Source organism: Dreissena polymorpha, chromosome 13 (genome assembly GCF_020536995.1).
Source record: "Dreissena polymorpha isolate Duluth1 chromosome 13, UMN_Dpol_1.0, whole genome shotgun sequence".
Classification (NCBI taxonomy): domain Eukaryota; kingdom Metazoa; phylum Mollusca; class Bivalvia; order Myida; family Dreissenidae; genus Dreissena; species Dreissena polymorpha.
This window is the reverse complement of record NC_068367.1, coordinates 35,792,437-35,809,688: the sequence shown is the minus strand read 5'-3', so window position 1 is coordinate 35,809,688 and position 17,252 is coordinate 35,792,437. Positions and strand designations below refer to the sequence as shown.

The window sequence follows — 17,252 nt, the reverse complement described above, 5'->3', positions numbered from 1 at the left end:
TTAGTTTGGGGCTTGAGGCGCAGTTGTGCTTGACTTCTTCTGGCTTTTGAATTCATGTTTATGGCCAAACTGCGCATAGTCAGTCACTTCCGCCTGTCTGCTGGAGCCGTATGTTCTACGACCATATGGGCGAGCCCGCCATCTGCCCCGTCGGCCTCTAATAGGACCAACATAAGTGAGCCTTATCATGGGATATTTCCCAACTCTAACACTAGTTTCACACTTTATCAGTTCTTTACTCACATCATCACCAAACAAGTAACTTGTAAAAGGTGTATTGATATTGAAAATACTTTAATATTTTTGTTTAAGGAAAGGTCTCAATAAATACCTTCGCCGGACACTCATATTTAATTGGACAAGCATTTTCAATGAATCTGCAATAAGTGTTCTAGTTTCTGGAGCTTTGCCAATATGTGGCTTTAAGAGTTTAGCCAATGTTAAAATGGGTGTCATAACCACAGTAACCTGATTCTGAGTATCCGGTCATAAACGGTCTATGTTTTGAATTCTACGGTGACGTGCGAGATCACCCCAAATTTCCTCATTAACTTTTGGTGCCGACATAAATTGGCAATTGGACGGTATTTGGTATGTGTCTACCGTTTAATTACATTAAACATATAAGTGCAGCAATCATAGATACATTTAGCCAAGGACTCGGACACTGGGTCACCCAATTCTGGTGCCTTCAATTTTGCCTGTGGCCATACATCATCAGGATTTTCATCATCAAAATCATCAAAAAGAAAAATTCTCAAATCTGTTCCAAAAAAGTAATTTATTTAACGCACTATTTATAGAATCACAACTTGAACAATCTTAATCTTCTACAATTATGTTAAACATAGGTAGGTTGCCGATTACTGCCTGATCTGGTTACGCAGTGAATCGTCCAAGTTAAACTTCGTTTCAGGGTATTATAATTGATACACTGGTTTGTTGTTACAATATTATGAAAATGACAACAGTGCGCGGTAACTGTATTCATTAAAAACGTGCACTTCAAACTCTTGAATAAGTGCAAAATGTCGTTCATGACAAATCAAATAATCAATTGTAAATAAACCATTATGTGAGTATTATGTAAACTGACTCGTATCTCCTATTGTTCCATTGACAACACGATAATTTCATGATTTACATAGATCAAGCAATTTCATTCCGAGATAATTCTGAGATCTGTCATCGGCGGCCCTAACAGAGTAAATATCTGGATTGTAATCACCATCATCTATAAAACTATTTACAACATCATGAATAACACGATCCGATATGGACCCAATCCTACAATTAAAGTCCCCACAAAGTAAAACACGTCCTTTATTTTCATAAATAGATCTATCATTTTCGAATAGATAAAAAAAATCAACACATATGATATTGTATGCAGATGAATCTTCGCACCAAACATAACATCCGCAAATATAAATATCTTCATTCAAACCAAACAAATGTCGATCTAATTTTAACCATATAACTAAATCATGATGATTTTGTATAATGTCAATACCATCTATTAAATATTCTTTAAAATATAAAACTACCCCACCTCTGCATCTACGAGCGTTCTTGTTCTGGAATTTCCTATGACAATTGTGCGAAATATAACCGTTTAAAGAAATGCTACGTGAAGACTTGGTCCAAGTTTCGAACAAAAAACAAATATCATATTTCAACAAAACGTCAACAAATAAAGTATTATCGATCTTGGATTGTGACAGACCATTCACATTACACGACATGATCGCAAATTCTCCCCATCGTTTCCCTATTCCTTGACTGGACGACCATCAACGTAGAGGGTATCGTAGGCTATCCAGGATCGTTTGCCTTACCCCCTCACCTCTTTCATTTTCGATACCAGTCGTCTACGTTTGGCTACCACTTCCGGTGGGGACTATTCGAAAACGTTAACTTTGTTCCTTTCAGTTGCTTCCACTGCCGCCGAGCAGCCTCGGATTCCTTAAAGAAGGAGAACTTCGCCACGATTGAACGGGTCTTCCCTGGTGTTGGGTGTCCCGGAGAGCGGTGTACCCTCTCGAGCTGCATTGAATCGACGACCTCCTTGGAAATCTTCATGGCATTTTGTAGATGCACTCGGAGTTTAGTTTCTGTGACTTCTGTTGTTTCACCGTCAATTTCCGGTATGCCAGTAAAATGAGGTTGTTTCTCATTGATTAGCTATGCATATGATCCGTTAAGTCATTATTTCTTTAAATTATCGACATAACAGCAAACCAGTTGTTGTAAATTATTGATATGACTTTCCATCAAGGATTGAAGGACACATGTTGCATCGACTGTACTATAACCCGGAATGAAACCGAAATTTGCGTCTGTTAAAATTTCGTTAGCTGTAGCTCAATGTAAGCGTTCGTTGAGTAAAGTAGTAATTAACTTCGCAAATCAACTCACATGGGTTATTCCTCGGTAATTGTTGGATCTTGAGGGGTCGCCTTTTTAACAAAGACGGATGATCATGCCGTTGCGCGGATAATCATGCCGTTGCGTAGCTGTGAGGGAATTTCCCGGACTTGATACTATGATTAAAAAACAATTACAATGAACGAACTATTACATCCACACTTTTTTTATAATATTCTCGTATAATATTGGTAATTATAGGATAAATAGAATATATGTGAGTTTTGAATAAAGATCAAGTTTATCATGCGAGGCTTAGAACCACGGTAGCATGAGGCTTATTCTCTACATTTTATGTCAGCAAAAAAATTTACCTCAACATACAATACCACAAAAAAGCCTGAATAAACACATTGTTGGCTACTGCCCCTTGCTTGTTTCCAACATCTCTTGAAGGGCCTCACAGAATGCGACGATGCCTTTCTCGATTTTCTTCTTATCACAGAAACTGATAATTTTTTTTGGAGAATATCCTTAACGATTTCGTTCTGAGTTTAATATTTGGAAAATCAATATTACTTAAGATTGTGTTCATACCTTGCACCAAATATGAAGTTGGTTTTGTACTTCTCCGCAGCCAGTTTCAGTAGCAGAATTGTGTCCACTGAGGGAGGTAATTCCAGCCAGATAAAAAAAACACCCCTAGGGTAGTCTACCTTCACGTCTTGGGGCAAATACTTCCTCAGGGACGAGCACGCTATATCCATGCGCTCCTGTGTCAAAAATTGAAGATAAAATGTGACTACAATGTGAAATAAAGATTGTCTACACGGTATATCCATGCACTCCTGTTTCAAGCATTGAAGATAAAATGTGACTACCATGTGAACAAAGCTTGTCTACAAAGTATATCAATGCACTCCTGTTTCAAGCATTGAAGATAAAATGTTACTATCATGTGAACTAAAACTTTTCAACATGGTATATCCATGCGCTCCTGTGTCGAGCATTGAAGATAAAATGTGACTACCATGTGAATTAAAGCTTGTCTATGTGGTATATCCATGCGATCCTGTGTCAAGCATTGAAGATAAAATGTGACTTCCATGTGAACTAAAGCTTGTCTACATGGTATATTCATGCACTTTTGTGTCAAGCATTGAAGATACAATGTGACTTCCATGTGAACTAAAGCTTGTTTACATGGTATATTCATGCACTCCTGTGTCACGCATTTAAGATAAATTGTGACTACCCTGTGAAATAAACCTTGTAAACACGGTATATCCATGCGCTCCTGTGTCAAGCATTGAATATAAAACGTGACCACCATGTGAACTAAAGCTTATCTACATGGTATATTCATGCGCTCATGTGTCAAGCATTGAAGATAAAATGTGAATACCATGTGAATTAAAGCTTCTCAACATGGTATATCCATGCGCTCCTGTGTCAAGCATTGAAGATAAATGTGACCACAATGTGAACTTAAGCTTGTTTACATGGTATATCCATGCGCTCATGTGTCAGGCATTGAAAATAAAATGTGACCACCCTGTGAAATTAAGCTTGTAAAAACGGTATATCCATGTCCTCCTTTGTCCGGCATAAAAGATAAAATATGACTACCATGTGAACAAAAGCTTGATTACATGGTATATCCATGCGCTTATGTGTCAAGCATTGAAGATAAACTGTGAACACTATATGAACTAAAGCTTGTCAACATTGTATATCCATGCGCTCTTGTGTCAAGCATTGAAGATAAATTGTGACTACCATGTGAACTAAAGCTTGTCAATATGGTATATCCATGCCCTCCTGTGTCGAGCATTAAATATAAAATGTGACTACCATGTGAAATCAAGCTTGTAAACATGGTATATCCATGCGCTCCTGTGTCAGGTATTGAAGATAAAGATGACAACCACGTGGGCTAGAGGTACTACAAACTAGTGTTAAGTACATCAACACCAATGACCATCACCAAGTATCATGAACATTCTCAATTGTTGAGCTCAACTCAGGATGTGAGATTTTAGTTTCCACTCAACTGAATATTGAGAATTTTAGTAAGCGCATGAACATCTCAAATCTGTGCTGAAAGAATATGTGCATATTCCTCCTCGACATCATGACATTGTAAAAAGTCCGACACAAAACTAAAAAAAAATAATTATGTGAACACTTAATTGAGCATTTTGATCAAACTCAACTCAAACATTGAAAAATATCTACGTTGAGTTAGAATACAAACTAAATGCTGTTCCTAATACCAGGCCCATATAACACTATGTAGCGTACACTATATTCATTTTTGGGCGTATTAAAAGACTGCTATTCCTTAAACTATATTCCTTCCTTTTTATGCTCAAATATTCTGCTATCACTAACACTTTATTCCTTCCTCAGCATATTCAAGAGCACTGAAATCATTTACCCATATTCTTTCCTGAGCCTATTCAAGTGTTCTGCTATCAAAGAGGCTGTATTCTTATCTGAGAAACTATTCAAGTGGGCTGTTATCACTTACACTATATTCATTTCTGAACATATTCAAGTGTTCTGCTATCACCTTCGCTATATTATCTGAGCTTATTCAAGTGCCCTGATATCACTTACCCCATATTCTTTTCTGAGCTTAATCATGTGCTCTGCTATCAAGCCTTCCTTCAAGGCTGATGCTATCACTTTTGATGTGTAATGGTTAAATGCCCCACCACTCCAGGCTGTAGCACTATACAGAAAATATTAACGTTATTATAAAGAACCCTTCTAGTGAATTATGTTACATAAAATGTTATGCATGCATTTCCACTTGTTGATGCAGTTTCTTGCAATCTAAATTGCATTTGTTAAAAATTCTCTGCCAATTATCAATGAATTAATATAGTACATGCCATATTTATTTGTTCTGCAAAAATAAAAACAAAATCGAGAAAATTGTTGGGACATTTACTTTCATGGTCAGACACAAAGTGATATGCATTTTAGTCTGTAATGCATGGTTATCACAAGCAACGATATTAATAGTGGAGTATGTTTTATATTCAAAGATTCTAAGTGATTAGCTGTAGACAGTCTATATTGCCAATATGTAGCATTTCAAAGGGTAAAACAACCCGTATTCTGACAAAGTTCAAACTAATGGCGTCATTTCAATATGGAGAATAAATATGGCAAGTTTGAATAATATCGTGCAAGACATTCCTGAGAAATTTGGTTCACAAAAACATAAATGTTCCTTTTGTGTAAACATGCAAATTTCAAATTCCAAACTTGGCCTATGGGGTTTCTTTAATATGGATAATGCAGGTTACAAATTTGAATTAAATGCCTAGCCCTTCCTGAGAAACTAGCTTACTGAAAACATGCAACCTGCCTATATAGTGTATATAAACATTTCTAATTGTAAAATGGCCACTACTTTCAACATATTTTTCAATAAAACTACAGTTACCAAACTTGGCATTTGGGACCATTTTCAAATGAAATTTCATGTTTGAAGTCTGAATGAAATCCCCCGAGCTATCACTGAGAAAGTAGCTTACGAAAAACTTTAACCTAGTTTGAAAGCCTATGCCGAGGCTAATATCATCGAAGAAAAGGCAAACTAACAATAAGCATTATTGATTGATGTCACCTTTTTTCTAAATACTTCATAATCCTAGGGGACGCCTCAATCCAGCCCAGCCGAAGTCCAGGGGCCAGAATTTTTGAGAACGAGCAGTTGGAGAGAACATGGCCCTGGAAATCTTCATCCGTCCTGAAAAAAGGACGCTTAATACAGTTCCAAATAATTGCTTCAAACTAATGATCTAAGCTAAGCTGGGATTAACTGATTAACAGCAATCTATACAAAAATCTTACTCCTTTACCACTAAGATACGTATTTTGACGCATTTGTAGTCCCTTTGTAAGTTAAATTTAATTATAGATCTTTTGTACTGGATTCAAGTTTTAAAGTCTTCATTTCAAACCCTTAGATATTGATTAGAAGCAAACAGCACAATACCTGAACAGACATTTTCGCTTTGCTTCTGATAGGGAAAGAATTGAGATACTAGTAGGTTTAGAGTTGCAAATCCTTGTAATTTTGCAACTGCAGCCATGAATGAACATGCTCAATGGGCATTAGTTTTGGTTTCAAATACAAATAGGTTTCGGTGTCATAATGGATATGGTGTCCATCTAGCGATCAGGAGTTTCAAGAATCAATCCCAACTATTTGAGTGTCCTCAAGATCTCCCCCAAAAGGCACCAAGTACTGGTTCTACCCAGGAAACTGATTTGATTGTTTCAATAAGAGTTTTCAATTGCGATTAAATAAAAATGTTTTACCTATTCTGCACTTGTGTCGTATATGTGTCCAATAATCTGCAGTGGAGTTGCTAGCGTCGTATTTATGCGTCCAAATATCTACAGTAGTGTTGCTAGCGTCTTACATATGCGTTTACTAATCTACCGTGGAGTTGCTAGCGTGGTATATATGCGTCCAATTATCTACAGTCGAGTTGATAGCGTCGTATATATGCGTCACATAATCTACAGTGGAGTTGCTAGGGTGGAATACATGCGTCGCCTAACCTACAGTGGAATTGCTAGCGTCGTACATACGCGTCAAATAATCTACAGCGGAGTTTCTAGCGTGGAATACATGCGTCAAATAACCTACAATGGAGTTGCTAGCGTCGTATATATGCGTCCAATAATCTACAGTGTGAATTCCTAGCGTCGTAAATATATGACAACTTAAATGTAGTTCTGATTGCATAATGACTTGTAAATATGTATTTTTAAATTGGTATTTTAAAAAAGGGTCAATTATTTGCAGTCAGTTTTCAAACCTCAGAAACTAACTGTTAAATCATTATTATTTGTGGGACGATCATTTCAATGCATTTTATTGGATCTACTGAAACATGAGATCGAACATCAAACAGATGTATATGTCTGAAATCTTATGTCAGATATCATAAAAAACTCACAAATCAAAGATCCAACCATGATGTCCTAGTTAATGATTTGAAAAATTGATTAAATGCGTCAACGGTAAACACTGTAAAGGTGTGTGATATATAAAATAAAAAAATGGTTCAATCCTAATCAGGCATAGATGGGGCAAAAGCAGGGCACCTTTTTGTGGTGTGTACAGCATTATTAGCTTTTTGTAATAATGTATCTGACGGTGTATGCTTATTAAAACGACCTACTTCAATAATATCGTACGATTACCGTAAGCCGACCATGACCTAATTTCGACCACTTTGTTTACATTAAGAACGCGGCCATTAGGATGACGTCACACGCAAGCGCTCCGAGTATTTCGATGAAGTGACATAACTACGCTTATAATCAAAAACAAATAAAAACAAAATGAGGAAAAAACAGGTAAAATTGCATTTCAAAATAAAAATTTAACTAAAAGTACACAAATTTAATTATATCCCATACATTTTATTGGTCCTATTTATTAAATTCCCACAAAAATTGAAATGTAAAGCAGACGATCTTAGCATAACACTTTCATTGACAGCGCTTCATATCGGAAATAGTAGTAAATCGTAGAAAATTTAAGGCAAAGCTTTTTTTTATTAAATTGGTTTTCAGATCTCTTCTTAATGGTGATTTTATTTACTTGTTTTTTTTTAAAGGCTTATCCAAAACGACTTTTGTAAAATGGGCACAGTGTGACAATAGAGCCTGCAACCACTGGGTACACCTGTCATTTTTTACAGAAATTAAAGTCATCAGAAGAGGTGCAACATTTATGTGCCCATGCTGTGCTAAAGAAGAGTGAAAATTGTTCTTAAGAAAAGTGAAAGAAACTTGTTCAATTGTATTTATAAAATATTGAAAACATATTTAATATGTATTTACTGTTTAAGTTCTTGTTAAAATTGTTCAAAGAAGCGAAGTTTTTAGTTAAGTTGGCCTAATCCATTTTCATAAGAGTGCTGTCCCTTTCCCGGATGTGACGTATCGACTTAAGGTAAACAACGCGCGGAGTTAATGTTCTTGTAGTGTGTATGGAACTATCGGCTTTGCGTAGTAAAACATGCTGTAAATTATCATTTTTGACATTGATTTAACGGGAATTAAACACATCTCTGAAGGTAAATAGTATATTGCTGCATTTTGTTGCGTAAATTCAGAAATTCTTTTACTTGTTTCCTTAACCGGTCGACTTACGGTAATTGGAGGATACATAATGCTTTACCATAATTCGATGAGGTGGAGGGGCAACCTTAGCGCAGAGATTTGACTGGAACCAGCATAGCTGGATCAAATCCCTGTCATATTTATCAACCATGTGATGATAGCCGAGCCACGTGGTACAATAATTTTCCGATTGCTGTTTTTACTTTTTTAAATTAAAGTTATTCGTTTTATATTATAAAACCTAAATTTATACACTATTTTCAAAATACTAATTTTCATAATCTAATACTTAAACAACAATAAAATCCTTTCAGATAAGGAAGGTTTTTTGTGAGATGGCAGAGATTAAATGTGAGGGCACGGAAAAACAACTCTTTGTGGAGACACAGTGAGCTTTTGGGACCGCATTTTGAATGTTGTTCGTCGTCAGTTTTTCTTTTCAGCTGTCCGTTAGCTTTTCATTAAAACAAAATCTCCTAAACATCTGGGCTGATTTTAAGAAAAGCTCACAGGAATGTTACTCTGATGACTCCATGCAATTTTATATTACATACAACAAAGAATGTATGTTTTAAATTCGAACAAGCAACAATACCACTCACGATGAATGAGAAAACTTGAAATTATATGTTGGTTTATTGTAAATAATAAACAAATAATGGAAACGTAAGTGTGTTTAACTCTTTCCATGGATAATTTAGCAAAACTGCAGTGTTTTACTTCTATGCAAATTTGTAGAGGTAACAAGGCTACCTTTTTCCTCAGTAGGTACAATATTTAAACATGAAGGCAGGCCAATACAAAATATAATTTGTTGTTGTTATAGTGGTTAAAAACCAATCCAAATATAACAGTTTTGTTACTTAATTCATTTAATGATGTTTGTCAAAATTACCACACTTCATCTGTAAGTCATGTAGGTAGACTCAGATACCAAAACTCAGCTCAATAATTGTTGCTTAAAAATCTCAGAAAAAGGAATGGAGGACAGTTTAACAGACGGCCGGACAGAGTGACTACTAAATGCCACCCTACTGTGGGGCATAATAACATGTGGCCAATCCTGAAAAACAACGATAAAACATTAGTGCAAAGTTGAGATTTTGGATGGAAGGTAAATAAGACAACCATTCAAGCACATACCAATTATCACATAAAATCACATAAATTATGGGGTGGGTTGAGTTTGGTCGTGGGGAATATATAGTGGGGTTGTAAATATCCACACAGCAATTAAAAAACACTAACCAATCAATACATTGTATAATAATGGTTATAATCTTCGGAAGTAAGTACAGCGAGGACTGTGGTGTATTCTTGCACTACAACAATTGGGTTTAGTCGACGTCTGTGTGAGAGGTAAATTAACACTGTCATGTAAGAATCTTACCGATCATCATACAACATCAGTCTTGGTGGGCATACCGGACTGTTGTCATAATGCAAAATGTTGTAAATGTCTTCCGTGAACAGCAGGACGTCATGTTTCCTTGCTAACCGAATAAGTGTTTTGAAACGCTCTACAAAATATTGGAAAATCTTAGAAATGCATTTTGATGTGTTTGAAGTATTTAAGAAAAACAAATAAAATTAAACCCCTTTCTCACAAGATTAAAAGGCTTCAGTTTTCTTACACTTGGATACTAATGAGCAGCAGACAACATTAAACCTGAACAGCCTGTGGGTTGCTCGCACGCTGTTCTGGTTTTATGCTGTTTGCGAAAACAATCACTTTACTTCTGAGCGGAAAAGGGTTAAAAATTCAGTGACAACTATTTCACATCTGTGTTACAATTTCATGGTTCAAACTCTCTCTCTAAACACGCCATTTTGCCAGGTCTTAAACATATACTAATAATATAATAAAGCCATTAGCAAAACTTTCAGCTTTGTAACAAACATGACTTATATCTAAGCACCGATTTTTAAGCTATGTTTTAGGACAAAATGCTTATAATTGTGTGAATCACCCATGAATGAAAATTGTATTGAACATAAAGACTTCATGGTGATGACATATTTTTTAAATTATAAACATAACTACTACACACAAAAATACCATAAGGTCCCTGTGGCATATTGGATATGGTGTCAACCTAGCGACAGGTAACTCACGGGTTTGATCCAACTGTGGACGCATTTTTAAGATTTCATCCATATACACCAAGTACCGGTAATGGTTCTACCAAGAAACGGACTCAGATGCGTTTCAATAAGTATTTGGCTATTGATGCAACAATTGAGCTTAAATAAATATGTTTAAACGAAACTATCACACATCGCAAAGCCGTAGCCTTTAGGGTTTTTGAAGGTGAGAATGTTTAAATAAATGGTTTAAATCACATGGCAATACCTGGGGACATGCAGTAGCTTTGTGTTTTAAAAGGTACATATCTTTAAACAAAACTATCACACACGGCAATACCTGGTGACATACAGTACCATTTAATTCAATAGGTTTAAATAAACAAAACTCTCACCCACGGCAATACCTGGTGACATGCAGTAGCCTTTCGGGTTATTGAAGGTGGGTATTGTGTAGACCATGCTCCAGAACGGCGTCTTCTGTCCAGCCATGGAGGCAGGCTTGTGTTGGACCAGCATTAACTCCAGCTTCTCTGTATCGATACCTTCACTGTCTGTTGGCACTATAATACAGAGTTCCTAAAAATGCATTTTTTTTAAGTTTCTGCTGTTTTCAACAGTATGTTTAGTCATATCACAGCGGTCAATTAACCAACTCACACTTTTCCCGGGATAGCTGGATTACCTTTACGAACTATATATTGTTAAGTTCGCCTTGGCGTAATGGATATGGTGTCCGCCTAGCGATCGGGAGGTTACGGGTTCGATCCCCACTCGGGGTCTGTTCTCTAGATTTTCCCGCAAAGACACCAAGTACTGGTTATAGGCTCAGGAAAAGGACTCTAGAGCGTTTTTATAAGCCTGGGGCTTTCGACGCAATCCAGCTAAAATAAATACGTTTAAACTAAACCTATACATATAGCCCATAATAATGGCAACAACTTACCACAGCACCAGCCAGGTTATAGTTTAAAATAAAAAGGCCATACAAATGAATTTCATAACAAATATCCACACAAGTTATATGGCCGGGCCAAGAATCGAACCTGTGGTACTCCTCCCTGTAAACATGTGCTATGATAACTGAGATTTGCTGCCAGGCTTATCATACAAGAGAGCCATAATGGCCCTTAAGCACCTACCAAATGTGTACGACATAATGTGGTGATCTAGTTTTTGACCCCACTAGGCCCACTTGCCTCAGATTCATAAATGGCTTCTATATTGTCAAGATAATTATTCAGACCAAGTTTCATAAACATTGAGTCATAAATAAGGCCTCTAGAGCGGTAACAAGTTTTGACATAGAAAGCAGTCCGGGCAATTTTCATCAAGATTGATTGTTATGCGAGGCCACTGCAGTGGCAAAAAAGGTTTTTTGTACGTTCGATATGAAATTTCGTGCTTTAATAAAAAACAACTACTTCGTTGACACGTAATTTCGTGTATTTCAAATAAAAAACAACTGCTTCGTTAATACGTAATTTCGTTGATTTCAAATTTTCGGGATAGACTGACCGTCATTGTAATTAAACTTTTATTAAGACAACCAGAATAATAACGAAACATAATATGCTAATCTGTGTTGACAGCAAGACTTGAGGTTAATGTGCACTGAAGCATGAAAGTGTCGCTCGCTAATTGCCATCAATGCTGTTTTGACAATATTTGCAATTCTCTCAGCGCAATCGGTCCCCTAGTAGTAACAATTGAGTAATAAGGTCCCAACAATACACGTGTGAAAATCGTTATGTCTCATTACACTTTTATTGGCACTAATTAACATATGTGATAAATCTGCAAACTGTTAATTTGATATTTGATATTTTATATGAACACACTACTTGTTATTCATACTAAGTAATCATTAACATCGTAGTTCTTATCATACTAATAATCATAAACACCTTTGTTCAAACATATATAATTTACGTCAAATGGGTAAAAAATAACAACAATATTTTCAATTCTGAAATATTTTAATTAATCAAGATATAGTGTCATGTTACCTACTGAAGTGAAGTAACTATTACAAAAAACAATATCTCGGATAACCGACAACAAAAAAAAATGTCGGAAATGGCATTCGGAAAAGACCGATTTTGGATTTAAAATGTATAAATAATTGTTGGTAATTGAATTCATGGTTCTGCGGACCAACGAAATCCACGAAAATTCGTACCACACGAAATTTAATGGTTTTAAATTGTCCGTCGTACGATATACATGTACACAAACCTAACTTTATCCGATTTTTTCAAACAAATTGATATTTATGAGATATTAAGAAAATAAGTATTTTATATTATCTTACAGAACATTAAATAATTATCCGAAATTTTAAAAATATTGATATTTATAAGAAATTAAGAAAATAAGTACTATTACTACTCACATGTGTGATTTAATTATATACAGTTTTTATTCAAATTTTTGCATTTCGCCCAAAATGGTCCCCAAAAAGCCTGATACCTGGTTTGATATTCATTCCGAAGTCTTCCCGGATGATATTCACAGCTAAGAAGTAAGTTGGATCCTCCATGAAAACGGGCGTGTCCTTGTTGAACATCACCGTGGCAACCAGGTGCAGGCCCTGAGTGGCACCCGCTGTTACCATAATGTCTTCCCTGAAGTATAACATTATAAGATGGTTAGTGTAGAATACCCAGACACCTACGGTAAGCATTATGTTATCCCTTAAATTAAGTATTCAATGTTTCAAATGTTGATTAAGTTTTGATTAATTTACCACTTTGTCATCCATGAAGTTTAGTATTCAATGTTTTTGTCGACCCCCACCATTACCATTATGTCATCCCTTATGTAAAGAATATCAGCCTTCATGTTATCCCTGGAGTTTAGTATTTAATGTTTCCATTATGTTATCCCTACAGTATAGTATTCAATTTTACCAATACATCACCCCTATAGTTAAGTATTCAATGTTACCATTACATCACACCTAGAGTTTAGCATTCAATGTTACCATTACATTACACCTGAAGTTTAGTATCAAATGTTACCATTACATCACAGCTTGAGTTTAGCAATCAATTTTACCATTACATCTCACCTGAAGTTTAGCATTCGATGTTACCATTACATCACACCTGGAGTTCAGTATTCAATGTTACCATTATGTAACCATTGTATCACACCTGAAGTAAAGTATTGAATGTTACCATCCTGTCACACCTAAAGTAAAGTATTTAATGTTACCATAACATCACACCTGGAGTTAAGTATTAGATGTTACCATTACATCACACCTGGAGTTTAGTATTAGATGTTACCATTACATTACACCTGGAGTTTAGTATTCAATGTTACCATTACAACACACCTTGAGTTTAGTTTTAAATGTTACCATTACATCACACCTGGAGTTTAGTATTCAATGTTACCATTTCAACAAACCTGGAGTTTAGTATTAAATGTTACTATTACATCACAACTGGAGTTTAGTATTCAATGTTACCAATGTGTAATCACTGAAGTAAAGTATTCAGTTTTGCCATTATGTCTCACCTGACATCAAGTATTCAATGTTACCATTGTGTCATCCCTGAAGTCAAATATTCAATGTTACCATAACATCACACCTGAAGTTGAGTATTGGATGTTTAGAAGGCTTGTAGTAGTTTTCTTTAATTGTTGGTATGTTTAAACAGGTCTTGGGTGGCACCATGTGTTACCATGATTATGTCTTTCCTGAAGTTTAGTATTCAATGTTAAGAAGGGCGCTGAGTGGCACAGGTCGTGACTATTATGTTATGCTTGAAGTTAGAAGGTAGAAGATTTGAACCTTTATGACACCCCTGATATATAGTGTTCCACACTGTGTGTTTTCCAAAATCTTCCCATTTTGGGGAAAATGGACACACTTTTTTCATTGGGAATCTATTATAGCCCAACTTTGGAATAAAAAATCACTGACACAATTTTTAAATGGTTTGTGTAGTTTTGATTTATTTTGATACGTTCAAACAGTATACACAGTATTAAAAATGTATTCATGCAACACTCAAATAAGAAAAGCTTTCTGTTGAATTGGTTCCACTTTTGCCCAAACATACTGATATTGAAAAACCTGCTTTCAAATCTTTACCATTTAGATATGCACTTTTACCCATTTGTAGTCCTTTAGAAAATTAAAATTAAATTATAGACCTTTCTAACAAGATTCAAGTTTTAAGATTTTATTTCCAGCCCTAAGGTACAAATGAGTAGCAAAATGCCTAAAACTTGAACAGACTGTGAGTTACTTGCAGACTGTTCTGGTTTTATGCTGGTTGCATATAGCCATTTTCACTTTGCTTCTGAGTTGGAAACAGTTACATAATACAATTACCTGCTGACATTGTGCCCATATTCTGATGACAGAAACTTTGCCATCTCCCTACAGAAGACTGGGTCCCCTTTACACGGCCCATACTGGAATGTGAACCTCTCTTCCGCATCATCAGCCTGAAACGGTAATGGGGTCATCGGTCCCATAAAATACCTGTGTGCCCTTAAACACGTTGGAACCTCGTTCTGGGGAATCTGGGCTTAATGCATGTGCATAGAGGGTCATACCAAATTAGCAGGTGCAGTCTGCTCAGGCTTATCAGGGACGACGCTTTAAGTCTTAACTGAATTTTTTTTTTAATTTACAACACTGAATATTTGAGACAACCGTTATGTATTTTGCTACACGTGTTCCTGTCTGTTATGATTCAAACATGTATACAAACAAGATTTTTGTTGTGACTTCATTTTCATGTGATAATTAAATGCAGCTTGGACATTGACTGCCAATAAAAATGCACAAAATTACTCAAACTTGGGCAAAACACATGTGTTTCTATGTTTGTATGATATCTCAGCCAAAAATGAAAACAAAAATGAGCCTATAAATTAATTATTTATGTTTTATGTTGAAGAGAAGAAATGTCGCGTGAAAGATAACATTTACCTAAATATGTTCCTAGGAATTAAATATTTATTTATTTATGTTCGCTATAAAGTGAACACATATAGCGTGAACGATCCATGTCTCTAACAAAAGTCAAATTTGCACTTAAAGATCAAATACGAAAACAGGCATGATATTGCTGGTTCAAACTGCAACTCAATCATTCTTAAGGCTTGTAGAGATGTTAAACAAGAATTTTTACTAAATCTGCAAATTTAGGCATACTTATAACTTTAAGCACTTATTGTGGGCACGATGTGGATATGAATTTAAATTCAAAATGATGAAAGGAAAAACATTGACGTCATTCATCTGGAACATTTAAATCAATACATATAGATGCAATTTGAAAGTGTGCAAAATTGTCATTAAATGTTTAGCCTAGTTGGCAAGTAATTTATTGTTTTTCAAAAGGTACCACTTTTAAAACCGAAAGTAGGATTTCTATACGTATACGTCCATTTCAACAAACGCGATTATGTTTAAGAAGCGCAAAAAGACGGATTTCTACCTTGTAACCACCAGATATAATCTGATTGGCATAGATAAAATTAAATCTATAGCCTAGTTAGCAAGTAAATTATTATTTTTCAAACGGTACCGCTTTTAAAACCGAAAGTAAGATTTCTAGACGTATACGTCCATTTCGACAAACGCGATTATTTTTAAGTTTTAAAGCGCAATTATTTATACTCAAATTTACAATGCCTAATAAGTTTAGTGGCTTTAATGATCCCAGGAATTTACACTTTAGTGCAAAGTGTTAAATATATTAACGCATAGTTCAAAAGAAGTCACAAAACTGTGCCACTACTCAATAAACATTCACATACACATTTAGTTTGTCCATGCAAAAATTATCAATAAAAAAGTAGCTTATTGATTGTAAATGATCTTAAATGTTTTACAAACCGTACGTTTGCCACGGCGCTTAAAAAAGTACAGTTTGAAAGACACCATAAAAACCTTCCAACATGTTGGATAACTAAAGGATAATGAAAATTGTTGTCAAAAAATTATTTACTTTGATAAGTGGTTCGAGCCCAGTTTAGGATTAATTTTCTTTCTTTAATTGTATTCTTGTCTTTACTGGTGCTATTTACCTCCAACGTTTGTATTTATCAATTTAAAGCATTTAATTACAAACTCAAATGCATGCCAAAATCTGTGAAAATGTTTCTCTTCAAAACTTATAAAGTCTCAAAAACTTAAATTAGTTTATAAGATTAAAACGTAAACGTTTACCAATAAGATGCGTGTTGCTTTATCTAACAGCTGGTTGATTCCTGCAAGACTTTCTGCTCCAGGTGCTCCGTTCGAGAAATTAACGAAATTTTCATGATCTTCGCTGTTTATGTCGTACAAAGCTAAATATTGAAACAAATCTTTGGAGTCTGCTTTCGCGTTTGCTGTCATTTTTGCTGCGTCAGATTGATCTCCCATTACGCGCGCTTTCTGCACATGCGGTTGTGTTCGGATTTGGTCCTTGTTTTTTCTCCTGCCAAAATGTCAAGATAAAACTGAGATACGAAAAAAGTAAATCGCTTGATATCAACAGATTTACGTCATTGTGACCAGTATGCGCTTAGTTCTGCTCTTTACTTAAAATAAATATAGCTAACCTGAGCTCTTCGGCACTGTTAAACAACGATTATAGCCATCAGTTTATAACTCCTTTAAC

The 17,252-nt window shown here is 35.4% G+C and overlaps 1 protein-coding gene across 1 annotated transcript; it reads right to left on the bottom strand.

The window, feature by feature from the left end:
• LOC127854579 (uncharacterized) lies at window positions 1-16,987 on the bottom strand. The gene is made up of 9 exons (XM_052389642.1): window positions 16,817-16,987; window positions 14,966-15,081; window positions 13,052-13,241; window positions 11,022-11,193; window positions 9,920-10,049; window positions 6,011-6,133; window positions 4,990-5,104; window positions 2,965-3,140; window positions 1-157 (listed from the first exon to the last, which is right to left on the bottom strand). The coding sequence occupies exons 1-9, from the start codon at window positions 16,985-16,987 to the stop codon at window positions 1-3; spliced, it is 1,350 nt and encodes a 449-aa protein (XP_052245602.1).
• Between the last annotated feature and the right edge of the window lie 265 nt (window positions 16,988-17,252).

What these genes read in the sequence shown, in the direction of transcription:
- LOC127854579 (XM_052389642.1), bottom strand. Translation starts at nt 16,987, where the DNA reads ATGACAGCAAACGCGAAAGCAGACTCCAAAGATTTGTTTCAATATTTA. An exon ending in AAGCAACACGCATCTTATTG is followed by an intron (nt 15,082 to 16,816) that starts GTAAACGTTTAC and finishes TTACCGTTTCAG; the next exon opens with GCTGATGATGCGGAAGAGAG. An exon ending in AGCTCAGAAAAGAATATGGG is followed by an intron (nt 3,141 to 4,989) that starts GTAAGTGATATC and finishes TTTTTGACACAG; the next exon opens with GAGCGCATGGATATAGCGTG.